The sequence below is a fragment of the Microcaecilia unicolor genome, chromosome 8 (genome assembly GCF_901765095.1).
Source record: "Microcaecilia unicolor chromosome 8, aMicUni1.1, whole genome shotgun sequence".
NCBI lineage: Eukaryota > Metazoa > Chordata > Amphibia > Gymnophiona > Siphonopidae > Microcaecilia > Microcaecilia unicolor.
The window spans coordinates 240,072,427-240,095,836 of record NC_044038.1 but is presented as its reverse complement, the minus strand read 5'-3'; the positions used below and the strand labels follow the sequence as shown (position 1 = coordinate 240,095,836).

General features: G+C 44.0%; 1 protein-coding gene across 1 annotated transcript in view; it reads right to left on the bottom strand.

The window, feature by feature from the left end:
* Positions 1-21,214, bottom strand: part of TOP1 (DNA topoisomerase I) — a 148,646-nt gene extending 127,432 nt beyond the window's left edge. Inside the window, exons 1-2 of the mRNA XM_030213569.1 lie at positions 21,067-21,214; positions 20,763-20,787 (exon numbers count right to left, since the gene is read on the bottom strand). Coding sequence (XP_030069429.1) covers positions 20,763-20,787; positions 21,067-21,099 — 58 coding nt within the window. The 5' untranslated portion in view covers positions 21,100-21,214. The remainder of the gene's footprint in view (positions 1-20,762; positions 20,788-21,066) is intronic.
* Between the last annotated feature and the right edge of the window lie 2,196 nt (positions 21,215-23,410).

Below are 23,410 nucleotides of genomic sequence, written 5' to 3'. Positions count from 1 at the left end.
ATGTTTTCCCACCCCAACAGCAATGCCAACCTAGGAAGTAAGTCAAATGTTCTAATACTATACAAGCTTGATCATAAATTACAAAGGGGCTGTGCTAAAAAGTGGCCTGCAGAATCATTAGCGTGATGGCTGCATTTCCCATTTTCTGTACACAAAACTACCGCGGGATGCCTGAGCGCAGACCGTGGTAGTGGATTTTATCTTGCGGTAAGCATGCATTAATGAGAAAATCGAGGTGAGCGTTTGTAAGGCATAAGCGCAACCTGTTCAGACACTGTAGTTGTCTCTTCATCCACATATGGATATACGTATAATAGAATTAACAGCCCTACAACACAAATATGACCTCAGAATCCCAATCATTTTTTCACAACCTTCACATTATAAACTGGTTTGTTACAACCTGGAAAGCTCAAAAGCCAGTATAGCAAATAATTTAATCGACTACTCAAATATAACACATTACATTTAGTTAATTCAAACACTAATGTGTTTTGCTTTGTTCTTTGGATTTTACTGTGACTCACTCACTACCAGGTCTTCTGAGAAACCCCACATTAGAAAAAAAAAAAAAAAAAAGACCCATTCAAACTGTACCTCTTTCACATCTGAACCTACTTGATCTCTGAGAATTTAGCTGGGTGATTTTCAATGACATCTGCTAAACTTTCCAAAACACTGAAAAAAACATTGAAAAAAAAATCTACCAGAAACCGACTAAAATTGAAAATTTTGTCACTAGCAAGCATTATCACTTGACTGGCTATTTGCCAAATGAAAACTTGATGTTAATATACCATTCTTCAACAGTGTTCTTTTCTGTTCATCTTTGCTTTCTGCTTTGGTATTTAATATTTTATAATTACCTAGCATATATAGTGTATCAATTCACTTTAAGGAATTAGCTCTTTAACCACAATCTGGACTAACATGGCTCAAAGAAAACTATTTAACTAAACTAACCAGCTAATGAAAAATTACTGCAGGTTACTGCATAAACTTGCTTTTAATACTAATAACATGTTAAAATGGTCCATAACTAGCTCAACAGATACCCAAAATAAGTATAATTTGAAATCAGCGATACAGACATTCAGGGGCCAATGCACAAAGCTTATCATGCTAGCAACATCCAATTTAGACTGGTTCCAGCCAGTTTAGCGTTCATGTTATTCAGCGAGTAATATACAAAAGGGTTCTGCATCAATCTTACCGTTCACGGTAGCAGCCAACAATAATCCTATGCAAATGTATTAGAATGAGCCAATCTGTATTAAAACGAGCAGTCCGAGTCATGAACAGCCATTTCCAAGCGATAAACAGAAAGAAGCGCCTACCTTTAATGTGCAAAATTTTCCAGGTCTGGAGGTGTCGTAGCATGACGGCGACTTCTCAGCGGAACAGTCTGCCATATTTTAATAGTATTTACATGTGTGTTAAATATGCCACGTGCGTGTGTCCCACATGTAACAGCACTGTGAAAAAGGCTGAAGCATGGGAGCATGGGCAGCTAAATGGCAGATGATGTTTAATGTGAGCAAGTGCAAGGTGATGCATGTGGGAAAAAAGAACCCGAATTATAGCTACGTCATGCAAGGTTCCACGTTAGGAGTTACGGACCAAGAAAGGGATCTGGGTGTCGTCGTCGATAACACACTGAAACCTTCTGCTCAGTGTGCTGCTGCGGCTAAGAAAGCGAATAGAATGTTGGGTATTATCAGGAAAGGTATGGAAAACAGGTGTGAGGATGTTATAATGCCGTTGTATCGCTCCATGGTGCGACCGCACCTTGAGTATTGTGTTTAATTCTGGTCGCCGCATCTCAAGAAAGATATAGTAGAATTGGAAAAGGTGCAGCGAAGGGCGACTAAAATGATAGCGGGGATGGGACGACTTCCCTATGAAGAAAGACTAAGGAGGCTAGGGCTATACAGCTTGGAGAAGAGACGGCTGAGGGGAGACATGATAGAGGTATATAAAATAATGAGTGGAGTGGAACAGGTGGATGTGAAGTGTCTGTTCACGCTTTCCAAAAATACTAGGACTAGGGGGCATGCAATGAAACTACAGTGCAGTAAATTTAAAACAAATCGGAGAAAATTTTTCTTCACCCAACGTGTAATTAAACTCTGGAATTCATTGCCGGAAAATGTGGTGAAGGCGGTTAGCTTAGCAGAGTTTAAAAAGGGGTTGGACGGATTCCTAAAGGACAAGTCCATAAACCACTACTAAACGGACTTGGAAAAATCCAAAATTCCAGGAATAACATGTATAGAATGTTTGTACGTTTGGGAAGCTTGCCAGGTGCCCTTGGCCTGGATTGGCCGCTGTCGTGGACAGGATGCTGGGCTCGATGGACCCTTGGTCTTTTCCCAGTGTGGCATTACTTATGTACTTATGTCCTCTACTTGGCTCACTTTTATTACATAGAGCAGTGATTTAACCTATTGTGATGTCATAGTGGCTCATTCCACCAATAAGAGCCAACCTCATTAGTGATGTCACAATGGCTTGATTGTATAGAATGTTTGTACGTTTGGGAAGCTTGCCAGGTGCCCTTGGCCTGGATTAGCCGCTGTCGTGGACAGGATGCTGGGCTCGATGGACCCTTGGTCTTTTCCCAGTATGGCATTACTTATGTACTTATGTGAAGGCACACCCATGGCACCCACAGCTGGAAAAAAAAAAAAAAGCTGTGCACAACTTTCATACATGTACATTTAAACAATGAACCCCTGAGGTATGAAAGCCACTTAAGGCACTATGCTGGTGAAATGTGTATGATGGTGCCTATGAGGCAGTTGTAGCTTTTTTTTTTTAAACATGGACGCTTAGCGAGTGACTGTCAACCAGGATCTAAATGAGCATCGGCCCCTCAACGAGTATAGTTTAAGAGGGCCACATTCACTAATTCGTGATGCAGTGCACTATACACTATTTTACACACAATGGGGGCATTTGAATGTCATCACCAAAATGTAGGACTAGGTTACAAGTGGAATGGAAACAATAGAAAACTCTCCTGACATTGTCAGACCAATTGCCCAACATACTTCCACCTCGTCTATATTTATTTATTTTGTTTTTTAATCAAACGAAGGAACATTCAGAACGGAGCCCGAAAAAAACTAAACAACCGCAACAAAAGAGCAGACAGTAAACCCAGGGGGGCCTCTGGATTGATCTGTTGGAACTAATGGAAAGAAAATTATCAGGTAAGAATTAATTTTTCCTTTCATGCCATCCCATAGATCAATCCAGAGACTTGTGGGATGTACCCAAGCAGTCCACAAGTAGGGCGGGGACACCCCCAACGAGTCAAACACCGCATCTTGATGAGCTGCCACATCCACCCGATAATGACGAGTGAATGTATGGACCGAAGCCCATGTAGCTGCCCTGCAGATATCTTCCTGAGAAACCACACGGGCTCTGCATAGGAGGAAGATTGAGCTTGCGTAGAATGAGCACAAACTTGCAAAGGGGCTTGCTTGCCCAATGCCACGTATGCCGAAAAGAAGTCCTCCCGCAACCAATGGGCTATGGTGTCCTTGGATGCCATATGACCCTTCTTACTGCCTCCAAAAAGGACGAAGAGATGGTCAAAAAGACGAAATTAATTCATCACCTCCAAATACCTGAGAAAAGCCCGTCTCACATCGAGGCAGCGAAGAACCCGGAATTGCTCAGGGTAATCTTCCCGGCGGAAGGCCGGCAAACGCAGGGGCTGCCCCAAGTGGAAACGAGAACCCACCTTGGGCAAAAACGAAGGAACTGTACTAATCGATAACCCTGCCTCCGTAGAACGCAGGAAGGGGTCTCTGTGAGAAAGGGCCTGAAACTCTGAAATTTTCCGAGCGGAAGTAATGGCTACTAGGAAAATCGCCTTCAAGGTGAGATCCTTAATCGTAATCCCCGATAAGGGTTCAAAAGGAGGATGCTGAAGCGCTTTGAGAACTAGATTAAGGTTCCAGGATGGCAGAACTGGCATGTGAGGAGGGCGTAAACGATTTACACCCCTCAAGAAACGAACCACATCCAGGTGGGAGGCGATGGACGTCCCCTGAAGCCGGCCTCTAAAACATGCCTGAGCTGCCACCTGCACCTTAAGAGAACTCAACGAGTGATTTCTGTACAGCCTCCTGAAAAAACGCGAGGATAACAGATACTGAAGCCGAAGCCACTGACAATCCCGAACTCGTACACCACGAATCGAAGGTACGTCACACCCTAGCACAGGGGTAGGCAACTCTGGTCCTCGAGAGCCGCAGGCAGGTCAGGTTTTCAGGATATCCACAATGAATATACAGGAGATAGATTTGCATACCATGGAGGCAGTGCTTGCAAATCTATCTCCTGCATATTCATTGTGGATATCCTGAAAACCTGACCTGCCTGCGGCTCTCAAGGACCGGAGTTGCCTACCCCTGCCCTAGCATAAGCTATTGAGGTGGATCTTTTCTGAGCCTACAGCATTGTAGCGATAACCGCGTCCACATACCCTTTTCTTCTCAACCTCGTCCTTTCAAGGGCCAGGCCGTAAGACCAAGGGGGAGGGATCCTCCATCGTGACTGGCCCCTGCAGGAGACCGTCCTGTGCCGGTAGCAGAAAAGGACGATCGAACAGAAGCCTGATCCCATCTGCCTACCTGGGTCGTCTGAGCCAATCCGGGGCCACTAGGATCACTCGACCGGGATGACTGGCAATGCGAGTCAGTAACCTGCCCACCATTGGCCACAGGGAAAATGCATACAGCAGGCCCCTGGGCCAAGGTTGAAGAAGGGCATCGATGCCTTCTGAGCCCAGCTCTCGTCCCCTGCTGAAGAAACGGGGAATCTTAGCATTCAATGCGGTGGCCATTAAGTCCATTTCTGGCATCCCCCAACGGGCAGTTATCTGATCGAAGGCCAGAGGGGAGAGCGCCAACTCCCCTGGCTCCAACTGGTGGCGAATGAGAAAGTCCGCTTGCACATTCTGTGACCCCGCTATGAGTCGCTGTCATGAAAGAGGAGTCTTTACCCAACGGCAGATCAGAGCCGCCTCGCGCGCTAGGGGTGCACTCCTGGTGCCCCCCTGACGGTTTACGTAGGCAACCACCATCGCATTGTCTGAAAGAACTCGAACTGGGCAACTGTAAAGAAGAGACGGAAACTCCCGAAGGGCCAGACGAATCACCAAGCGGTTGATGGACTATGACGCCTCCGTCGAAGTCCAAACGCCCTGGGACGTCTGATGCAGGCAATGAGCCTCCCCAGCCAGACAGGGACACATCCATGGTCACTATCTTCCAGTCTGGGGTTGCCAGAGGAATGCCCGACACCAGATTCTTTTGAATGAACCACCAGAGCATGACTGTTTGAAGATGGGCCGAACATGGCACCCGAACCTCATAATCTTCCGAGAGCCGAGACCAACGGCTCAGAAGGTGCCACTGGAGGGGGCGCATGTGAGCTCTGGCCCACTTTACCACGTCCAAGGTGGAGGCCATTGAACCTAGAATTTGTACATAATCCCAAGTAGAGAGTTGCACGGGGACAGAAATCTTACCCATCCCCGCCCGTCCCTGCTGGAATCTTACCCGTCCCCACCCGTCCCCGCTGGAATCTTACCCATCCCCACAAAAATTTAACTCATCCCAACCCGTCCCCGCCCGTCCCCACAAGAATTTAACCCATCCCCACCCATCCCCGTAAGAATTTAATGGTACATAAAAGAAAATTCCAGTCAGGTCCCTCAGTCTCTCTCTGGATTTGAGCCACAGCACTGTAGGCAAGGAAGGAACGGAAGTTGGAACACTCTGGTGCGCACATGTAAGACTTGTCTCCGATTCACTTGCACTGTGTGCTGAGAGGTCGCCACATGCAAGTGCCAGTAGGTGAGGTGACACCTGATTCTCGTGCCTGTGTCAGAGCTGAGGTCTGTGCACCAGCCTGGTAGCAAAGAGGAATAATAGTAACATAGTAAGTGAAAGCAAATAGACCTGAACGGTCCATCCACTCTGCCAATAGTCACACTCATGATCAATTCATCATTAAATCAACGAGTGTGATATTATATACTTGATTATGGTCTTTCTTTCGTGTTTCTGGAACAAAGACCAAAGAAGTCTATCTGGCCCTATCCTTATGTTCCAACTACTGGAGTTGCCGTTGAAGCCCACTCCAGTCTATTCGTTTTCTCATTTGTCTGTCCAGCACTGTCCTCATGTTCCAGCCACTGAAGTTGCTGTCTAAGCCCTTTCCAGCCCATCCTAAACCAGATTGCCATGTATGAGACAGAGACCATACAAGTCTGCCAGGTATCAGTCCTAGTTCATCACAGCCAGAGTCGCCATCTAAGCGTCACTTGACACATCCACACACACATGCAGCCATTTAAGGTTAGGTTTTATATAACTTCCATTTTCTAATTAGAGATCCTCTGTGTTCATCCCACGCCTTTTTGAATTCCGTCATCATTTCTGACTCTACCACCTCCTTAATGGAAGACTTTCCACATTTGTGCTGTTAAAGAAGACAGCACTCAAAGAAATTGGTATTCGGTAGATGAGCAGCTGGTGCAGGTGCAGCTTACACTTCTATGAGAAGACCACAGAACTGCTTCCATCCCCGCGGGAACCCCGCAGGAACTGCCCCCGTCCCCGCGGGAATCCCGCAGAGCTGATTCCATCCCCGCGGGAAATCCCGCGGGATTCCCGTAAACCCCGTTCCCGTGCAGCTCTCTAGTCCCAAGCCCATGGGTTCGAAGTTCGAAACAGCGCTTGTAACTGAGCCTGTAACCGCTATGCACGAGCTGAAGGAAGAGAAACTATCCCTGTTCGGGTATTGAAGCACATCCCCAAGTATTCCAGCGTTTGGGAAGGCGTTAGGCCGCACTTCAGGAAGTTGATCACCCAACCAAGTGACTGAAGCAACCTGACCACTTCGTCGGTTGCCCACAGACTGTCCTCGAAGGAAGACGCTTGCACAAGCCAGTCATCTAGATAGGGATGGGCCTGAATCCCTTCAATCCTGAGATAGGCTGCCACTACTACCAGGACCCTGGAAAAGGTCTGAGGCGCTGTGGCTAGGCCGAAGGGCATCGCTTTGAATTGAAAATGACAACCAAGGACTGCAAAGCGAAGAAAGCACCTGTGGGGAGGCCAGATTGGAATGTGTAAATAGGCCTATTTGAGATCGAGAGAGGTCAAAAACTCCCCTGGCTGTACCACTGTGATCACTGATCGGAGGGTTTCCATGCGGAAAAGCCGAACCCGTAAGGACCTGTTGACGCACTTGAGATCTAAGATGGGTCACCAAGAACCGCCCTGTTTTGGCACCCAGCCGTTGTAAGTTGAGGAGGGTGTGTCGAATGGCCCGCACCTTGGTGGGACATTTGCAAGAAGATTCCAGAAAAGAGTCTACTATCGGACAAGCCAATTCTCACTTGTAGCCGTCTCTGATAACCTCCAAGACCCATTTATCGGATGTTACCCTGGTCCACTCCACCAGGAATAGGGATAGTCTGCCCCCAAATAACCGGCTGGATATGGACCAGGGCCCCATCACTGGGCGGACCTGGCTGCGGGCTGGTTTCTGTTACCGAAAAGGAAGGCCCGCCTGTCACCTTGAAAGGGCTGAGGCCTCTGAGAAGACCTTGCTCTCTGAAAAGAGGACCCGCGACCTGGATGGTAATGCCATGTATCCCTAAACTTAGGTCTAGGTCCCGCCGGTCGTACAAACTTGGACCTGTCCTCCGGGAGGCGCTGGCCCTTAGAGTCACCGAGGTCCTTCACAATCTGTTTTATGTCTGTCCCAAACAAAAGCTTTCCCCTAAAAGGAAGCCTTGCTAAACGTGACTTAGAGGCCACGTCTGCAGCCCAATGCCGCAACCACAGCCATGCATAAATAAAACAAAATCCAGAGGAAAGGAACTGCAAGGGACTCCCCTGCTCCCTGTACATCGCTTCTCTCCATCGGAGCCTGTGCCACAGAAGCGCACTGTGCCTCTTGTCTATCAACCGCCACGTGCGGAGCGGGTTGCATCTGAGAGGAAAAATAGTGCCTGCCAATGCGCGCTGCACTAACTGCCCCGAGGAAACCGCTGAAACTATCCCCCGCGCTTCCGACTCACCAGATGAGGGAAACCCCTGTCGCGCTGAACACCCGCTGCGGGCTGAAGGCAGCACACTCTCCCGATGATGCTCTCCAGTCCCCACACTGGGAGCAGCGCTTAGCCGCCTCAGAAGGCACTGACATGCTCCACAAACGCCTCCCCCAAAACTGACTTGGCAGAACGTCTAGTTCCTCCGTATGATTAAACAAAAAGAAAGTCTCTTACCATTTTTTTTTAAAGTCAGGACAGAAAGGAAACACCCAATCAGGCCAACAGCCCCGGGCGACGGAGGAAAGGTAGGGGGAGACTGGGAGGGACCTGGCACCACCAGGTGTACACTACAAGCTGCAAACAGCCATTCAACCCCTGTCTGTGCTAAACTAGGCCCAAAGGACACCAGTAGCCAGATCAAACCAGAGCTGCATAGAGATGTCCCTCCACCTGCTAGATAGAGAGAATACTGAGGTTCAGCTGGCTGCACTGGTCCACATATAGCAAACCTCAGAGGTTCTCTCTATCTCCACTTGCTGGTAGAGAGACACAGCTCACAAGTCTCTGGATTGATCTGTGGGACGCCATGGAAACTGTAAGTTTATAAAACAGCACTATTTCATGACTTGGTTTCCTTCACAGTTTTATATGTTTTGAATTGTGACCTACTGTTTTTGTGTATTTATTGGAAGTGCTCAATAAAAAGTTGCTTACTCATAACCTGACAGTGCAATTTTGCAAACTGAGTGCAAAAATGTGCACGAAAGATTATAGAATGAGGGGGAATGCTCTACCACGCAACCTGAAAACGATCTATGAACTGACCAATTTCCGAAAACTATTAAAAACCTATCTCTTCGACAAGATTAATCACAAAGATCAACATGCAAATGTATAATCTTCTGAACTTCTAACACTGTCTTATAATGTCTTTTGCTTTAACACCATTATATAACTCACCACCATGTAACACAAATCTTCTGTAAACCTAATGTATATGCACTCCTATTTCCAGTACCCATGATGTATTGTAAGCCACATTGAGCCTGCAAAGAGGTGGGATAATGTGGGATACAAATGCAATAAATAAATAAAATATGCACAACAGAAGATACTATAAAGCCAACCCTGGTGCCAAAATCTGTGTAAACTGCAGAACTACTGGAATCCCTTCACAGTGGTCTGATTAAACACTTTCTTCAGCCTTAGCCACAAGTATCAAGATCAGTGCTCGAAGACAACACAACACATCTTATGAAATACTGAGGGGAAGCATGGCAGCCTTTGTTAAATTGAGCTAATTGTGCAAGACCTGCCCTGATATTGGCACATGACACATTTGAATGTCAAGGTAAATCAAAGCTAGTGCACAAAAAGACCACAATGCTAAGTACTGCTATTAATTTATTTATTCTGTGAACCACTTAGATTTTATTTATTGGGATTCATTAACCACCTTTATGAAGAGATTCACCCAAGGTGGTTTAGAGCAGATACTGTTTAACATAAAATTTAGCAGCATAACAATAGTAAAACGACCAAATAAAGTTGGAAACAGCAACTTGAAACCTAGGTAGTAGGACTAACATGAAACAGTATTAAAAATATAAACATTTAAGAAGGTAGTAACTGAGGCTGGCCTTGCTGAGTTTAAAGGGGGTCTGGACAGATTCCTGAAGGAAAAGTCCATTGATTGTTATTAAATTTGGGGGTTTTGCCAGGTTCTTGGGGCCTGGATTGGCCGCTGTCGGAGACGGAGTGCTGGGCTTGATGGACCTTTGGTCTTTTCCCAGCGTAGATCAGAAATATGATAAGCGTCAGATCAAAAACATACAATAGCATGGAAGAATGTTCAAGTAATAGATTTAATATGAAATTAGCACATTAGCAATGGTGATATATAAGGCGAAATGGAAGGAAATGGGTCAAGAAAGGGAGGGGGTGAGCTGACATACCACCACCAAATAATATTGAATTTTATACATGAAACAGCACTCAGCACATGTGCACAATGTATGCGTGTTAAAACCCTGTGCACAGCTACAATTTCTCCAATACCTATAATATTTACATGCTAAACCTCGTGGACTTGCCTCCCAGAAACGCCAAAAGATCATCACGCAAATTTCTCAATCTACACTACCCCAGCTGTAAAGGACTAAAATACAAGCTGATACATGCTACTACCTTCTCTTACACTAGCACGCAGCTGTGGAATGCACTACCGACTGCCTTGAAAACAATTGACGAAATAACCAACTTTCATAAACCTCTGAAGACATACCTCTTCAACAAGGCCTACAAAGAAAACCCATAGCTCTACTGAATCACTTCACCAACCTATGCTAGACTTGATCATTTACCCTCTTTACTATTCTCTTAAATCTTTCTTCTCCCTTTACTTAATCTGCTCTCATCAATAAATGTATATGATATCCTGAAATGACAATGCCATAACAGATCTCTGTAAGCCACATTGAGCCGGAAAATGTGGGATACAAATGCAATAAATAAATAAAAATATTTATATGGAGAATAGCATTCCAGCATGTGTTTGGGTGTGTGTGCACAGAACTAATGCAGACCCGATTTTTCTGTGCAAAATAATAGCTGCTGCTAGCGAAGATCCATGTGCAAATGCTTCTGGCATGCTCTCCCCTGTTGGTGCACAGTTTTTGTGCAATTTATTTGCATAATACTTGGTTGCAGCACTGGGGCACAAAATTTCTTTACACCTGTGTTAGGGATACTGGCCCCAGAGGGTGAAAACTGCCAGGCCTATTACAGACTATCTGGTTTAGCATTCACTTTATAATTCAAAGACAGTTATTTCAAAAACAAATGTTACATAAACCCCTTTCAATCAGGTAAGATGTTTCCTACTAAACTACCCATCTTAATCTAATCGGAAGGCACTTTCTATTTGTGAAAAAAAATATGTTTTAAATTCATAACCAAGTTTCTGAAACACAGCTCTAACCATGCAACTTACGCAAGATATAAATAGTGTGCTGAAGCAAGCTTGGTCATTTGCATCTCTTCAGCTACAGTGGACCACATTTTAAAATTTCCCTCTTCTGTCTGTTACTCCTTCTCATATTGCAGCTGGATAAGACAGGCTGAGAGCTGACAGAACAGGAAACACACCATATTCACTTTCTGTACTGCCTTCAGGGTCACCACACTTTCAGCTGAACCTCTCCATTTGAATAATTAGATATTAACTGCCAAAAAGTGATTTCAAGCTATTTCAGAAGGGGGAGGGGGAGGACTCATCAATGTGGCTTACCATTAAAATGAGCTATTTTACCGCAGGTCCTTTTTTTATGCAATGAAACCTAGTTACCAATAACCCATCTTAATGGTAGCCCACATTGATAACACCCCCACCCCCATTTGTAATCAATTTGAGAAAATCACTGAACAATGATTGGAGAGAGCTGCTGACTGTAAAGAGAGGATTTTTCTCATAGTGCAACGCTTCAAGTCATCTCAGCAAGGAGCAAGCATGTAAGGGGCCGTCTGCAGTGGTAGTGTTAGGCAGGCCTCGGGAAGAGAATCAGAACATTAACAATGAAAGAAAATAAGCCGGTTCAAATTCATACCCTGGCTGTACCCAAGACCAGCTGAAAGGGGAGCAAGAGCTCCAGGATCACAAGGAGTCTCTTTGGAAAACTTCAGGCTCCTGGCACTGGCTGGGCTCAGTGTGCGCCCTGGGATCCAGCCCAGGTTCTGCTCTCTCACAGAAGAAATGCAGGAGAGCAGATCATCTCTGCATATCCAAGTGTGACAGCAGATGAAGCATGCAACGGCCCTTTGTTGTTAATTGCAACTACATGCCATTTACGTTTGTGCCTTGCAGTTGTCTGCCTGATAGCAATAAACTTGTGTGTGTAGTTTTCTTGTAAACGGAGGAGTGTGGTAGCCGTGTTAGTCCACTCTTAAGGTTATCAATAGAAATCAAACAAAATAAAACATGGAAAAGAAAATAAGATGATACCTTTTTTATTGGACATAACTTAATACATTTCTTGATTAGCTTTCGAAGGTTGTCCTTCTTCCTCAGATCGGAAATAAGCAAATGTGCTAGCTGACAGTGTATATAAGTGAAAACATTCAAGCATTACTATGACAGTCTGACAGGGTGGGAGGATGGGGGTGGGTCGGAGGTATGCATGGGGACATCAAAGCATATCATTGATATTCTAACAGGATGGGTGTGGATAGGTGAGGGGTGGGGTGATCAACAGAGACATAGAGCTTTATGGTTTATAATGCGCTAGGAACCCCAGATCCTTGTTAAGTCCTTTCTGTTGGGTGTTAAAATATTCAATCATTCTGACTTCAAAGGTCTTACGTTCTTGTATGGTTTTAAAGTTACCTTTGAGGATTCTCACTGTGAAATCACTGGTACAGTGTCCTGGTCCTGTAAAATGTTGTAAAATGTCCTCCCACCCTGTCAGACTGTCATAGTAATGCTTGAATGTTTTCACTTATATACACTGTCAGCTAGCACTGTCAGCTTATTTCCGATCTGACGAAGAAGGGCGACCTTCGAAAGCTAATCAAGAAATGTATTAAGTTATGTCCAATAAAAAAGGTGTCATCTTATTTTCTTTTCCATGTTTTATTTTGTTTGATTTCTATTGATAACCTTGTAAACGGAAAATTCTATGGGTAAATTTGTATAATTAAAATGCTTTAAAAGCATGGACAGTAGAAAGAGCCAATGGTCTGATCAGTTAAAGATGTACACACAAAGCACCAACATAACACCCAAATATCCCTCCCCCTACTTACACACATACATATATATATATATATATATATACACACACACTCTTTTTTCCCCAAACACAAATCTCTTCCCTTCTGCACAAAGACTTTCCCTTCATAAAATGCTGAGAGCTAGTTTAAAAAAAAAGAAGCAAATAATGAACAGAAGATATTACCCAGCAAATGACATCAATGGTTCAATGTAGAAAAACCAGAAACAACCAGAGCATGATAAAATCCAACCTGTTGCAGAGTACTGTAATAGCACAATAGTTATCTTATAGAAAAAAAAATGCTACCCTTTGAAATCACTCCATAGCTTTTGGTCTGTATACTCAACATTTAAGATTGCGTTACTCTATTCAGACATTTCAAGCTGAAACAGATGCAGCTACCTCCACAACTCCAGCTTCAACCCTTCACATACAAAAAAAATCCATTATACACAGCCAAGTCACATGATACCATCATATCTGCTCTGACCCAAGAGCCAGAGAGAAACACCTCAAAATCCTGACTGGGGCCCCGATGCACAACACTTACTGGGGCAGCAACATGCTTTTTTTGACTGGATTCCAGGGCTCTGTCCTTTCCTGGTTCTCTTCCTACCTCTCCCTCCGCACCTTTAGTGTTCACTCTGGTGGATCCTCTTCTACTTCTATCCCTCTGCCTGTCGGTGTACCTCAGGGTTCTGTTCTTGGTCCCCTCCTCTTTTCTATCTACACTTCTTCCCTTGGTTCATTAATCTCATCCCATGGCTTTTCCTACCACCTCTATGCTGATGACTCCCAAATCTACCTTTCTACCCCTGATATCTCACCTTGCATCCAAACCAAAGTTTCAGCGTGCTTGTCTGACATTGCTGCCTGGATGTCTCAACGCCACCTGAAATTAAATATGACCAAAACCGAGCTTCTCATTTTCCCCCCCAAACCCACCTCCCCGCTCCCCCCGTTTTCTATTTCTGTTGATGGCTCTCTCATTCTCCCTGTCTCCTCAGCTCGAAACCTTGGGGTCATCTTTGACTCTTCTCTCTCCTTCTCTGCTCATATCCAGCAGACCGCCAAGACCTGTCGTTTCTTTCTTTACAACATCCGTAAAATCCGCCCCTTTCTTTCCGAGCACTCTACCAAAACCCTCATCCACACCCTTGTCACCTCTCGTTTAGACTACTGCAATCTGCTTCTTGCTGGCCTCCCACTTAGTCACCTCTCCCCTCTCCAGTCGGTTCAAAACTCTGCTGCCCGTCTCATCTTCCGCCAGGGTCGCTTTACTCATACTACCCCTCTCCTCAAGACCCTTCACTGGCTCCCTATCCGTTTTCGCATCCTGTTCAAACTTCTTCTACTAACCTATAAATGTATTCACTATGCTGCTCCCCAGTATCTCTCCACACTCGTCCTTCCCTACACCCCTTCCCGTGCACTCCGCTCCATGGATAAATCCTTCTTATCTGTTCCCTTCTCCACTACTGCCAACTCCAGACTTCGCGCCTTCTATCTCGCTGCACCCTACGCCTGGAATAAACTTCCTGAGCCCCTACGTCTTGCCCCATCCTTGGCCACCTTTAAATCTAGACTGAAAACCCACCTCTTTAACATTGCTTTTGACTCGTAACCACTTGTAACCACTCGCCTCCACCTACCCTCCTCTCTTCCTTCCCGTTCACATTAATTGATTTGATTTGCTTACTTTATTTATTTTTTGTCTATTAGATTGTAAGCTCTTTGAGCAGGGACTGTCTTTCTTCTATGTTTGTACAGCGCTGCGTATGCCTTGTAGCGCTATAGAAATGCTAAATAGTAGTAATAGTAGTGACTGGTTCCAGCAGATCTAATGAGCAAGTTATTCAACGGGAGATGCACAGAGGGGCTCTGCAACCTTTTAACGTCTGCGGTAGCAGACAATGAGAAGGGCATAGTAATTTATTTCAATGAACTGATCGTTATTCAAATGTGCATGTTGAGCAATGCACAGAAGCAACCCCTACCTTTTGAGTGGAAATTTTTACAGGAGGTCAGGAGCTGTCATTGCATGAAGGTGGCCTCTCGGAATAGCAGTCAGGTTGGTATTTTGAAAGGAACTGAACTGTGCCCTTGCTTCCTAATATCACCAGAGTCTCTCTGCTTCTCCCTCCCATGGATTGTCGTGCTTGTGCTGCCCTCTGCTTTTCTGTGCTAGTAAGGAGCCCTCACCAAGATCAGCTCTCAAGTGGGGGTGTTCGGCCACCTGCAGGGTCCAGGATGGAGGGTTCCTTGCACAGTAACTACCCAGGTCCTGCAGTTCAAGCTGATAAAAATGGGGGAATACCTGAAGGAGGAGTTGTTAGGGTGGAAAATCAGTGGTCAAAGCTAAAGGCTGCTATAAATATGGCGGCCGATCTTTTATGTGAGGAAAGTAAACAAAAACAAGAGAAGCAGGAAGCCTACATGGTTCCCCAAACAAGTAGCTGAAAAAATAAGAGCAAAAGAGGCTTTGTTCAAGAAATACAAAAGAACGCAATGAGAGGATCATGGAAAACATTATCGGATTAAACTCAAAAAAGCGAAGAGGGAAATACGGCTAGCGAAAGCGCCAGCTAAAGACGTAAAGAGAGGTGACAAGACCTTTTTTCAGATATATTGGAGAAAAGATAGGAATGGAATTGCAAGACTGAAAGATAATGAGCGGCTATGTGGATAGCAATGGATAAAGCAAACATGTTAAACAATTACTTCTCTTCGGTGATCACGGAGGAAAATCGCGGTCGGCTGCTGAGGGAACATCTGGGAATGGAGTGGATATTGCGCCGTTTACAAAAGAAAGAGTTTATAAACAGCTTGAGAATCTGAAGGCGGACAAAGCTATGGGGCCAGATGGGATACATTCCAGGATACTGAAGGAGCTCAGAGAGGTCCTGGCGGGACCTCTTAAAGATTTAATAGATCTTTAGAGACGGGAGAGGTTCCGCGAGATTGGAGACGAGCGGATGTGGTCCCTCTTCACAAAGGTGGTGACAGGGAAGAAGTGGGAAACTACAGATCAGTAAGTCTCACGTCGGTGGTAGGAAAAGTAATGGAGTCGCTGCTGAAAGAAAGGATAGTTAACTTTCTAGAAGACAACGGGTTACAGGACCTGAGGCAACATGGCTTTACCAAAGGAAAATCCTGCCAAAAGATTCTCATTGCCTTCTTTGACTGGGTGACAAAAGAAATGGATGCGCTAGATGTAATCTACTTGGATTTCAGCAAAGCCTTTGATACGGTCCCCCACAGAAGACTCGTGAATAAGCCGAAAGGGCTCAACTTTGGACCGAAAGTGGTGAACTGGATAGCAAACTGGTTGACCGAAAGGTGGAAGAGGGTAGTAAATGGAATCCGCTCGGAGAAAAGGAAGTTAAGCAGCGGAGTTCCTCAGGGGACGGTGCTGGGGCCTGTTTAATATATTTGTGGGAGACATTGCTGAAGGGTTGTGGAAGGAAAGGTTTGCCTTTTTGCGGATGACACAAAAATAGCCACTAGAGTGGATACTCTGGAGGGAGTAGAAACAATGAGAAGGGATTTCCGAATGTTAGAAGAATGGTCGGGAGTCTGGCAGTTAACATTTAATAAATCACTCAAAGTACTCCAAGTTCATGACTATATAAATGTAATTTATTAATCATCATGTGTCCATAAGTAAACTAGACTTATACTTCGAAACTAGTATTACTCATCTTTCCTGTAACTATCTACAGCTGATCGGCCTCTGGATCCCTCAAACAAAAAGGCTACAACCCCAAAATAATCTCCAAGAATACTGCCTCTTCTCTTAAAATACACAGAGAAAATCCCCTTTGTAGCAACATACAATCCAGTGCTAGAAAAATTAAGAATCATAAAAGATCTACAGCCCCTACTCCAGGAGGATGAATTACTGAGAGAGATATTCCCAGCTCCACCAGTGCTGCCTTCCAACAGCCACCTTATTCGAAACACAAAAAGTGAAAAGCAAGTTTCCAATACAAGCTCAAAAAGAAGAGAATGGCACAGGTCCCTGCAATGTACCAAGCTGCAAACTGTGCCAACACGCTTCACAGGATCACACAGTCACCCACATGGGAAAAAGATTCAGCAAAGGGGATCATATCATTCAGTGCAAAAAGTATGAAGAAGGATGCTATATTGGAGAAACAAGCCAGATGCTAAAGATGAGACTCAGTTTACATAGACATTAATATTAAACATCACAATGGGGCAGTATTTACAATGATTTTATGGTGAGAATACTACAAGGAAATTTTTAAGACAATCTAGGAACTTAAGACCTTTGGAGTCAAAATGATGAAATATTTTGACACATACCAGGCAGGACTTAAAGATCTGGGTTTTGTATCCCACTATAAACCATAAAACTTCTACTGTTTTGTCACCCTCTTATCAGCCATCCATCTCTCCCTGTCTTCTCATCTTACCCACCCCACTCTCTTCCTGTGATACTGTCCTTGGAAAGCTTTTGTGTTTCACTTACATATTCTGATATTTGTCAATTTTTACTCATTTCTGAACTGAAGGGTTACCTTTGAAAGCTAATCAAAAAATGTACTGTTAGTCCAATAAAAATATCTTATTTTCTTTTCCGTTTTATTTCTATTTACTACCTTTAAAAGGTGGAATAATACAGCTACTATACCACTTTACTCAAGCTGAAACCTGTAAGCCATAGCTTCCTATTCCCCCTCTTCCACTTCCAGATCAAAGGTTACAATCTTGACCCTCTCTTACTAAACCTAAGAGACTCAACATAGGAACTTATACAGGGCCCCTTTTACAAAGCGGCGCTACCGATTAGCGTCTGCTGAATGTGAAGAAGTCCAAGGGAATTTAATAGGCTGCTTCGAATTCAGTGTGCAGCTAATGTCAGTGCCACTTTGTAAAATTATAATGTGTACTGTGTTTGGCAATTACCAGATGCTCACACTTGACACCACAGTACATTGCTGTTTAAAGATGTGAAAGAGGAACTATTTAAAACGTACATTTTCCCATACTTGTTTGTAATTTAGTAAACATTTTCCAGAGAAACCACCAATGCGTGTAGATTTTTGATATAAGTACATAAGTATTGCCATACTGGGAAAGACCAAAGGTCCATCGAGCCCAGCATCCTGTTTCCAACAGTGGCCAATCCAGGTCACAAATACCCGGCAAGATCCCAAAAATGTACAAAACATTTTATACTGCTTATCCCAGAAATAGTGGATTTTCCCCAAGTCCATTTAATAACGGTCTATGGACTTTTCCTTTAGGAAGCCGCCCAAACCTTTTTTAAACTCCGCTAAGCTAACCGCCTTTACCACATTCTCTGGCAACGAATTCCAGAGTTTAATTGCACGTTAAGTGAAGAAACATTTTCTCCAATTCGTTTTAAATTTACTACATTGTAGTTTCATCGCATGCCCACTAGTCCTAGTACTTTTGGAAAGCGTGAACAGACGCTTCACATCTACCCGTTCAACTCCACTCATTATTTTATAGACCTCTATCATATCTCACCTCAGCCGCCTTTTCTCCAAGCTGAAGAGCCCTAGCCGCTTTAGCCTTTCCTCATAGGGAAGTCGTCCCATCCCCTTTAGCATTTTCGTCACCCTTCTCTGCACCTTTTCTAATTCCACAATATCTTTTTTTGAGATGCGGCGACCAGAATTTAGCCGCAGCAGCACACTGAGCGGAAGGTTTCAACGTATCAACGATGACACCTAGCTCCCTTTCTTGGTCTGTGACTCCTAACGTGGAACCTTGCATGACGTAGCTATAATTCGGGTTCCTCTTTACCGCATGCATCACTTTGCATTTGCTCACATTAAACGTCATCTGCCATTTATTTAGATATTCTATAAAATTCCTAAATGTCGACTTTTAACACCAGTAGTCTCAGAATTGAACACGAAAGTCTAGATTTGTGCCAAGAAAGCAGAAATCTGCACACTGATCTGGAAGTTATCACGTGAAACATAAAACATTTTTAAAATGTTTTTTTACCACCCAATAACAGTGAGACAAGCAGGCATGACCTGACAACAGACACCAAATAATGCACAGAATAATGTACAGAACTAGGAAAGGCCATGGTAAAAAAAATTAATTGATAAATGCAAAAAGATCCTTAGGCCAATATTTAGTCAAAATATTTTCAAACAGTTCAGTCAGGCCAGATGTTACTTTTGTACAACAAATGTGTAAAATAAGTAAAATTAAGAATATTTATGAATTAGATATTGTAGTTTTTCAACTATACTTGCAAAAATTATTTTTATGGATAATGATCACAATTAAAAGTAATACCTGCACTCCTCCTGAAAACCACACGACTGAAACAAGCTAATCCAAACATACATTTTCTGAATCCCTTCAAATTCTTTTTGGTAATTCTTTGATTGCTAATATTTTGTTTCAACAATTTTCTAGGGACTCTTTTGTCTTTACCTTACAATTTAATCTTCACACACAAGTGAAATGAAAATACATTTTTTTTTAAATGTAAAATCCTTCAAAAATTTAATTTTAATGATACAGTTTACAAGATTAAAATATTTCCCTCTTGACACACGGTTTTATAATGTCATGCTCTGTCAGGGTGAGGCACTAGAGAAATGGGTGGTTAATGAGAGCACAGGGTCTACGCCAGCCAATCAATGAGCAGCTTCAGTAGCTGCATAATGTATGCACCTATAATCAATGCATGAATGATATTAGCTTCTGTTTCACTATATTTATGACATTCTCATATCTTCCAGGCTCAGGACACTTATTCTGACTTCAGTATGTCACCTGGTTATACAGGTCTGAAGCAACAGGAAGAACTATAATTACAACATATACACTCCACCCAATCAAAGATGAGCTCACAGCTGGAAAATCTTTCTTAGGAACTGACCACTTCACTATGGTTCAGTGAACTTAAATGTGCAATAAAAGGAATATCTCCTTCCCCCCCAAGCTATACCATAAAACACTCATCTTCTCTTGTTCTCTACCATTCTTACACCAGGATGGGTAACAGGCTTCCAAGCAATATGGTGTAAAAAGCTGTCAACAGGAAGGTGCAAGTCTGAAGTGCTGAGAACTACAAAGTTACACATAACCGGGAACCCTGAGCAGAGAGCTATGCAGAGTGTGCCTCCAATCCCATCAAAACACAGCCAAGTCCAACATCATCCATCCCCACCACCACCAAAGAGATCTTACTTTAAAAAAAAGCACCAACAGCCAGCATGTATAAACATTCTTCCCCCTTCACATCCCTTTAAAAACCAGATCAGTGACTAGTTGTGGTCGTCAGAAACTATAAACGTAGCAGCAGTATCGTTTTTTATAAGGACGTTTGAGTACAGTAAGTTAAAATTGTAAGGAACATTAAACTTCGGTGGTGGTGGTGGTGGGGGGGGGGGGGGGTTGCATTGCTTTATCATCTGAGCCTTAACTAACATGAGATCTGTGAAAATGAACTCCTGCTTGCAAAGCCCAACATTCATTATATTATGGGAGGAAAAAGCAGCAGACAAAAGAGAAAAAAAAAAGGGCTCTTACACAATTAGCAAAGGTGCCATAGTGGCCTTTCGCATGGGGGGGGGGAAGAGCCCAACTTTGCAAAGCTCCTTTTGGGGGGGTGAATGAAGAGAGGCCTGACTGAGAAATGCTGCGAATCGGTGGCCTCCTGAACACAAAGCAGGCGACACAGAAATGAGGAAGAAGGAGAAGCGACGAGCGGGGCCCGGGAGGAGGAGGAGGAGGAGGTTCTTCTCGAGCTCGGAGAGAAAAGAAAATGGCGCAGACACCGAGGTCTCCCCCCACCACCACCAGGGCCCAGCCTCCCCCCCCTCCTTCTCCCGGCCGAGGCCTCCCACGGCCAGACTAGGCCTCAGGCCCGGCAAAGTACTCACCGTTAGCTCGGAAATCCACCTTAATCTGCGGGAGAGAGAGAGAGAGAGAAATGAGCGTCAGGCCTGGGGGGCCCCGGTGCCACCCTCCCCCCCCCTCCCCCCCCCCCCACCCGGTTCCCCTCCATCTTTTTCATTTACTTCACATCTATAGACGACGACGACCCCCCTCCCCCCCCCCCCCAGCACCATATTGTGCTACAATTCCAGACACTGATCGTTTCCCCCCCTTCGGATTAGAAATAAAAAGAATAATAATTAAACAAATGCAATCGAGTGGGGGGAGGGGAGGGGAGGGGGAGCCTACCTGGGAATCGTTGTGCGGCTGATCCCCGCTCATTCTGGCCTGACGTACACTTTGCTACTTTTAAAATCTCGGGGGTGGGGGGGGTTAAAATTTAAAAACTGGGGTGGGGGGGTTAAAATGCTGCTTGTTTTGGAAGGGAAGGTGCCCGCCTGCCAGCGCCTGGGAGGCAGAATAAGGGCAGAGAACAGTTGTGTAACAGACTAAGTCCCGATTTCGCCTCACTGCGCCTGCGCGCCACTTTAAATGACTTCATTTGCATGCCGGGCCCGCCCCCTCCCCTCCGCTCTGCCGCTGCCTCGCGTTTTGCCGGCTCGCGCGGGCGCTGCTGCTGCTTCCTGAGAAAGAGAGAGAGAGAGAGACAGAGCCATGTGGCACAGACGGTACAGAGCACAATTCATCAGTGCGGCTTTTCCTTTAGTGAAACTTGTCAGTGACAACCTTCAGCTCATCAATAGAAATCAAACCAAATAAAACATGGAAAAGAAAATAAGATGATACCTTTTTTATTGGACATAACTTAATACATTTCTTGATTAGCTTTCGAAGGTTGCCCTTCTTCCTCAGATCGGAAATAAGCAAATGTGCTAGCTGACAGTGTATATAAGTGAAAACATTCAAGCATTACTATCACAGTAAAATAAATACCATTGGAGATTCTACATGGAATGTTGCTACTATTGGAGATTCTACATGGAATGTTGCTATTCCACTAGCAACATTCCATGTAGAAGGCTGCGCAGGCTTCTGTTTCTGTGAGTCTGACGTCCTGCACGTACGTGCAGGACGTCAGACTCACAGAAGCAGAAGCCTGCGCGGCCACATTGGTGATCTACAAGGGCCGACTTCTACATGGAATGTTGCTAGTGGAATAGCAACATTCCATGTAGAATCTATAGAAATCAAACCAAATAAAACATGGAAAAGAAAATAAGATGACACCTTTTTTATTGGACATAACTTAATACATTTCTTGATTAGCTTTCGAAGGTTGCCCTTCTTCCTCAGATCGGAAATAAGCAAATGTGCTAGCTGACAGTGTATATAAGTGAAAACATTCAAGCATTACTATGACAGTAAAATAGATACCATTGGAGATTCTACATGGAATGTTGCTACTATTAGAGATTCTACATGGAATATTGGAGATGCTAAATGGAATGTTGTTACTATTGGAGATTCTACATGGAATGTTGCTACTATTGGAGATTCTAGATGGAATGTTGCTACTATTGGACATTCTAGATGGAATGTTGCTACTATTGGACATTCTACATGGAATGTTGCTACTATTGGACATTCTACATGGAATGTTGCTATTCCACTAGCAACATTCCATGTAGAAGGCTGCGCAGGCTTCTGTTTCTGTGAGTCTGACGTCCTGCACGTACGTGCAGGACGTCAGACTCACAGAAGCAGAAGCCTGCGCGGCCACATTGGTGATCTACAAGGGCCAACGTCTACATGGAATGTTGCTACTGGAATAGCAACATTCCATGTAGAATCTATAGAAATCAAACCAAATAAAACATGGAAAAGAAAATAAGATGATCCCTTTTTTATTGGACATAACTTAATACATTTCCTGATTAGCTTTCCAAGGTTGCCCTTCTTCCTCAGATCGGAAATAATCTTCAGCTCTAAAGCTGCTCAAAAAAAAAAAATGTCTTATTAGTCCTGTGCAAGAAAGGTATCTTGTTTTCTTTATATAACCTTTAAGATGGCATTAGAAACAGTGAACTACAGATCAGATTTTTTTTTTTTTACATACTGGGAAAGACCAAAGGTCCATCAAGCCCAGCATCCTGTTTCCAACAGTGGCCAATCCAGGTCACAAATACCCGGCAAGATCCCCAAAAAGTACAAAACATTTTATACTGCTTATCCCTAGAAATAGTGGATTTTCCCAAATCCACTTAATAATGGTCTATGGACTTTTCCTTTTGTCCAAACCTTTTTTTAAACTCCGCTAAGCTAACCGCCCCTACTCCTTGAAATAATAACTTTGCATTTGCATTAGTCCAAACAATGTTGTATATTTCATCTCCCTGGTCACCAAACTGCAGCCTACCTCAAGGATCTCCTTTATCCCCAATCCTATTCAATCTGATGATGATACCCCTGGCCAAAGCTCTATTCAGACATGGTCCCAACCCTTTCATCTACGCACATGATATCACCATTTTCATTCCCTTTAAATCTAATCCAACAGAAATTTTCGACAAAATATCCTTGGGCATTAACATCCTAACCTCCTGGGCTAACGCCTTCAAAATGAAAATGAACAAACAGAAAACACAATGCCTAATCCTATCATCCCAACACGCCACGCTCCTCCCTACTAATC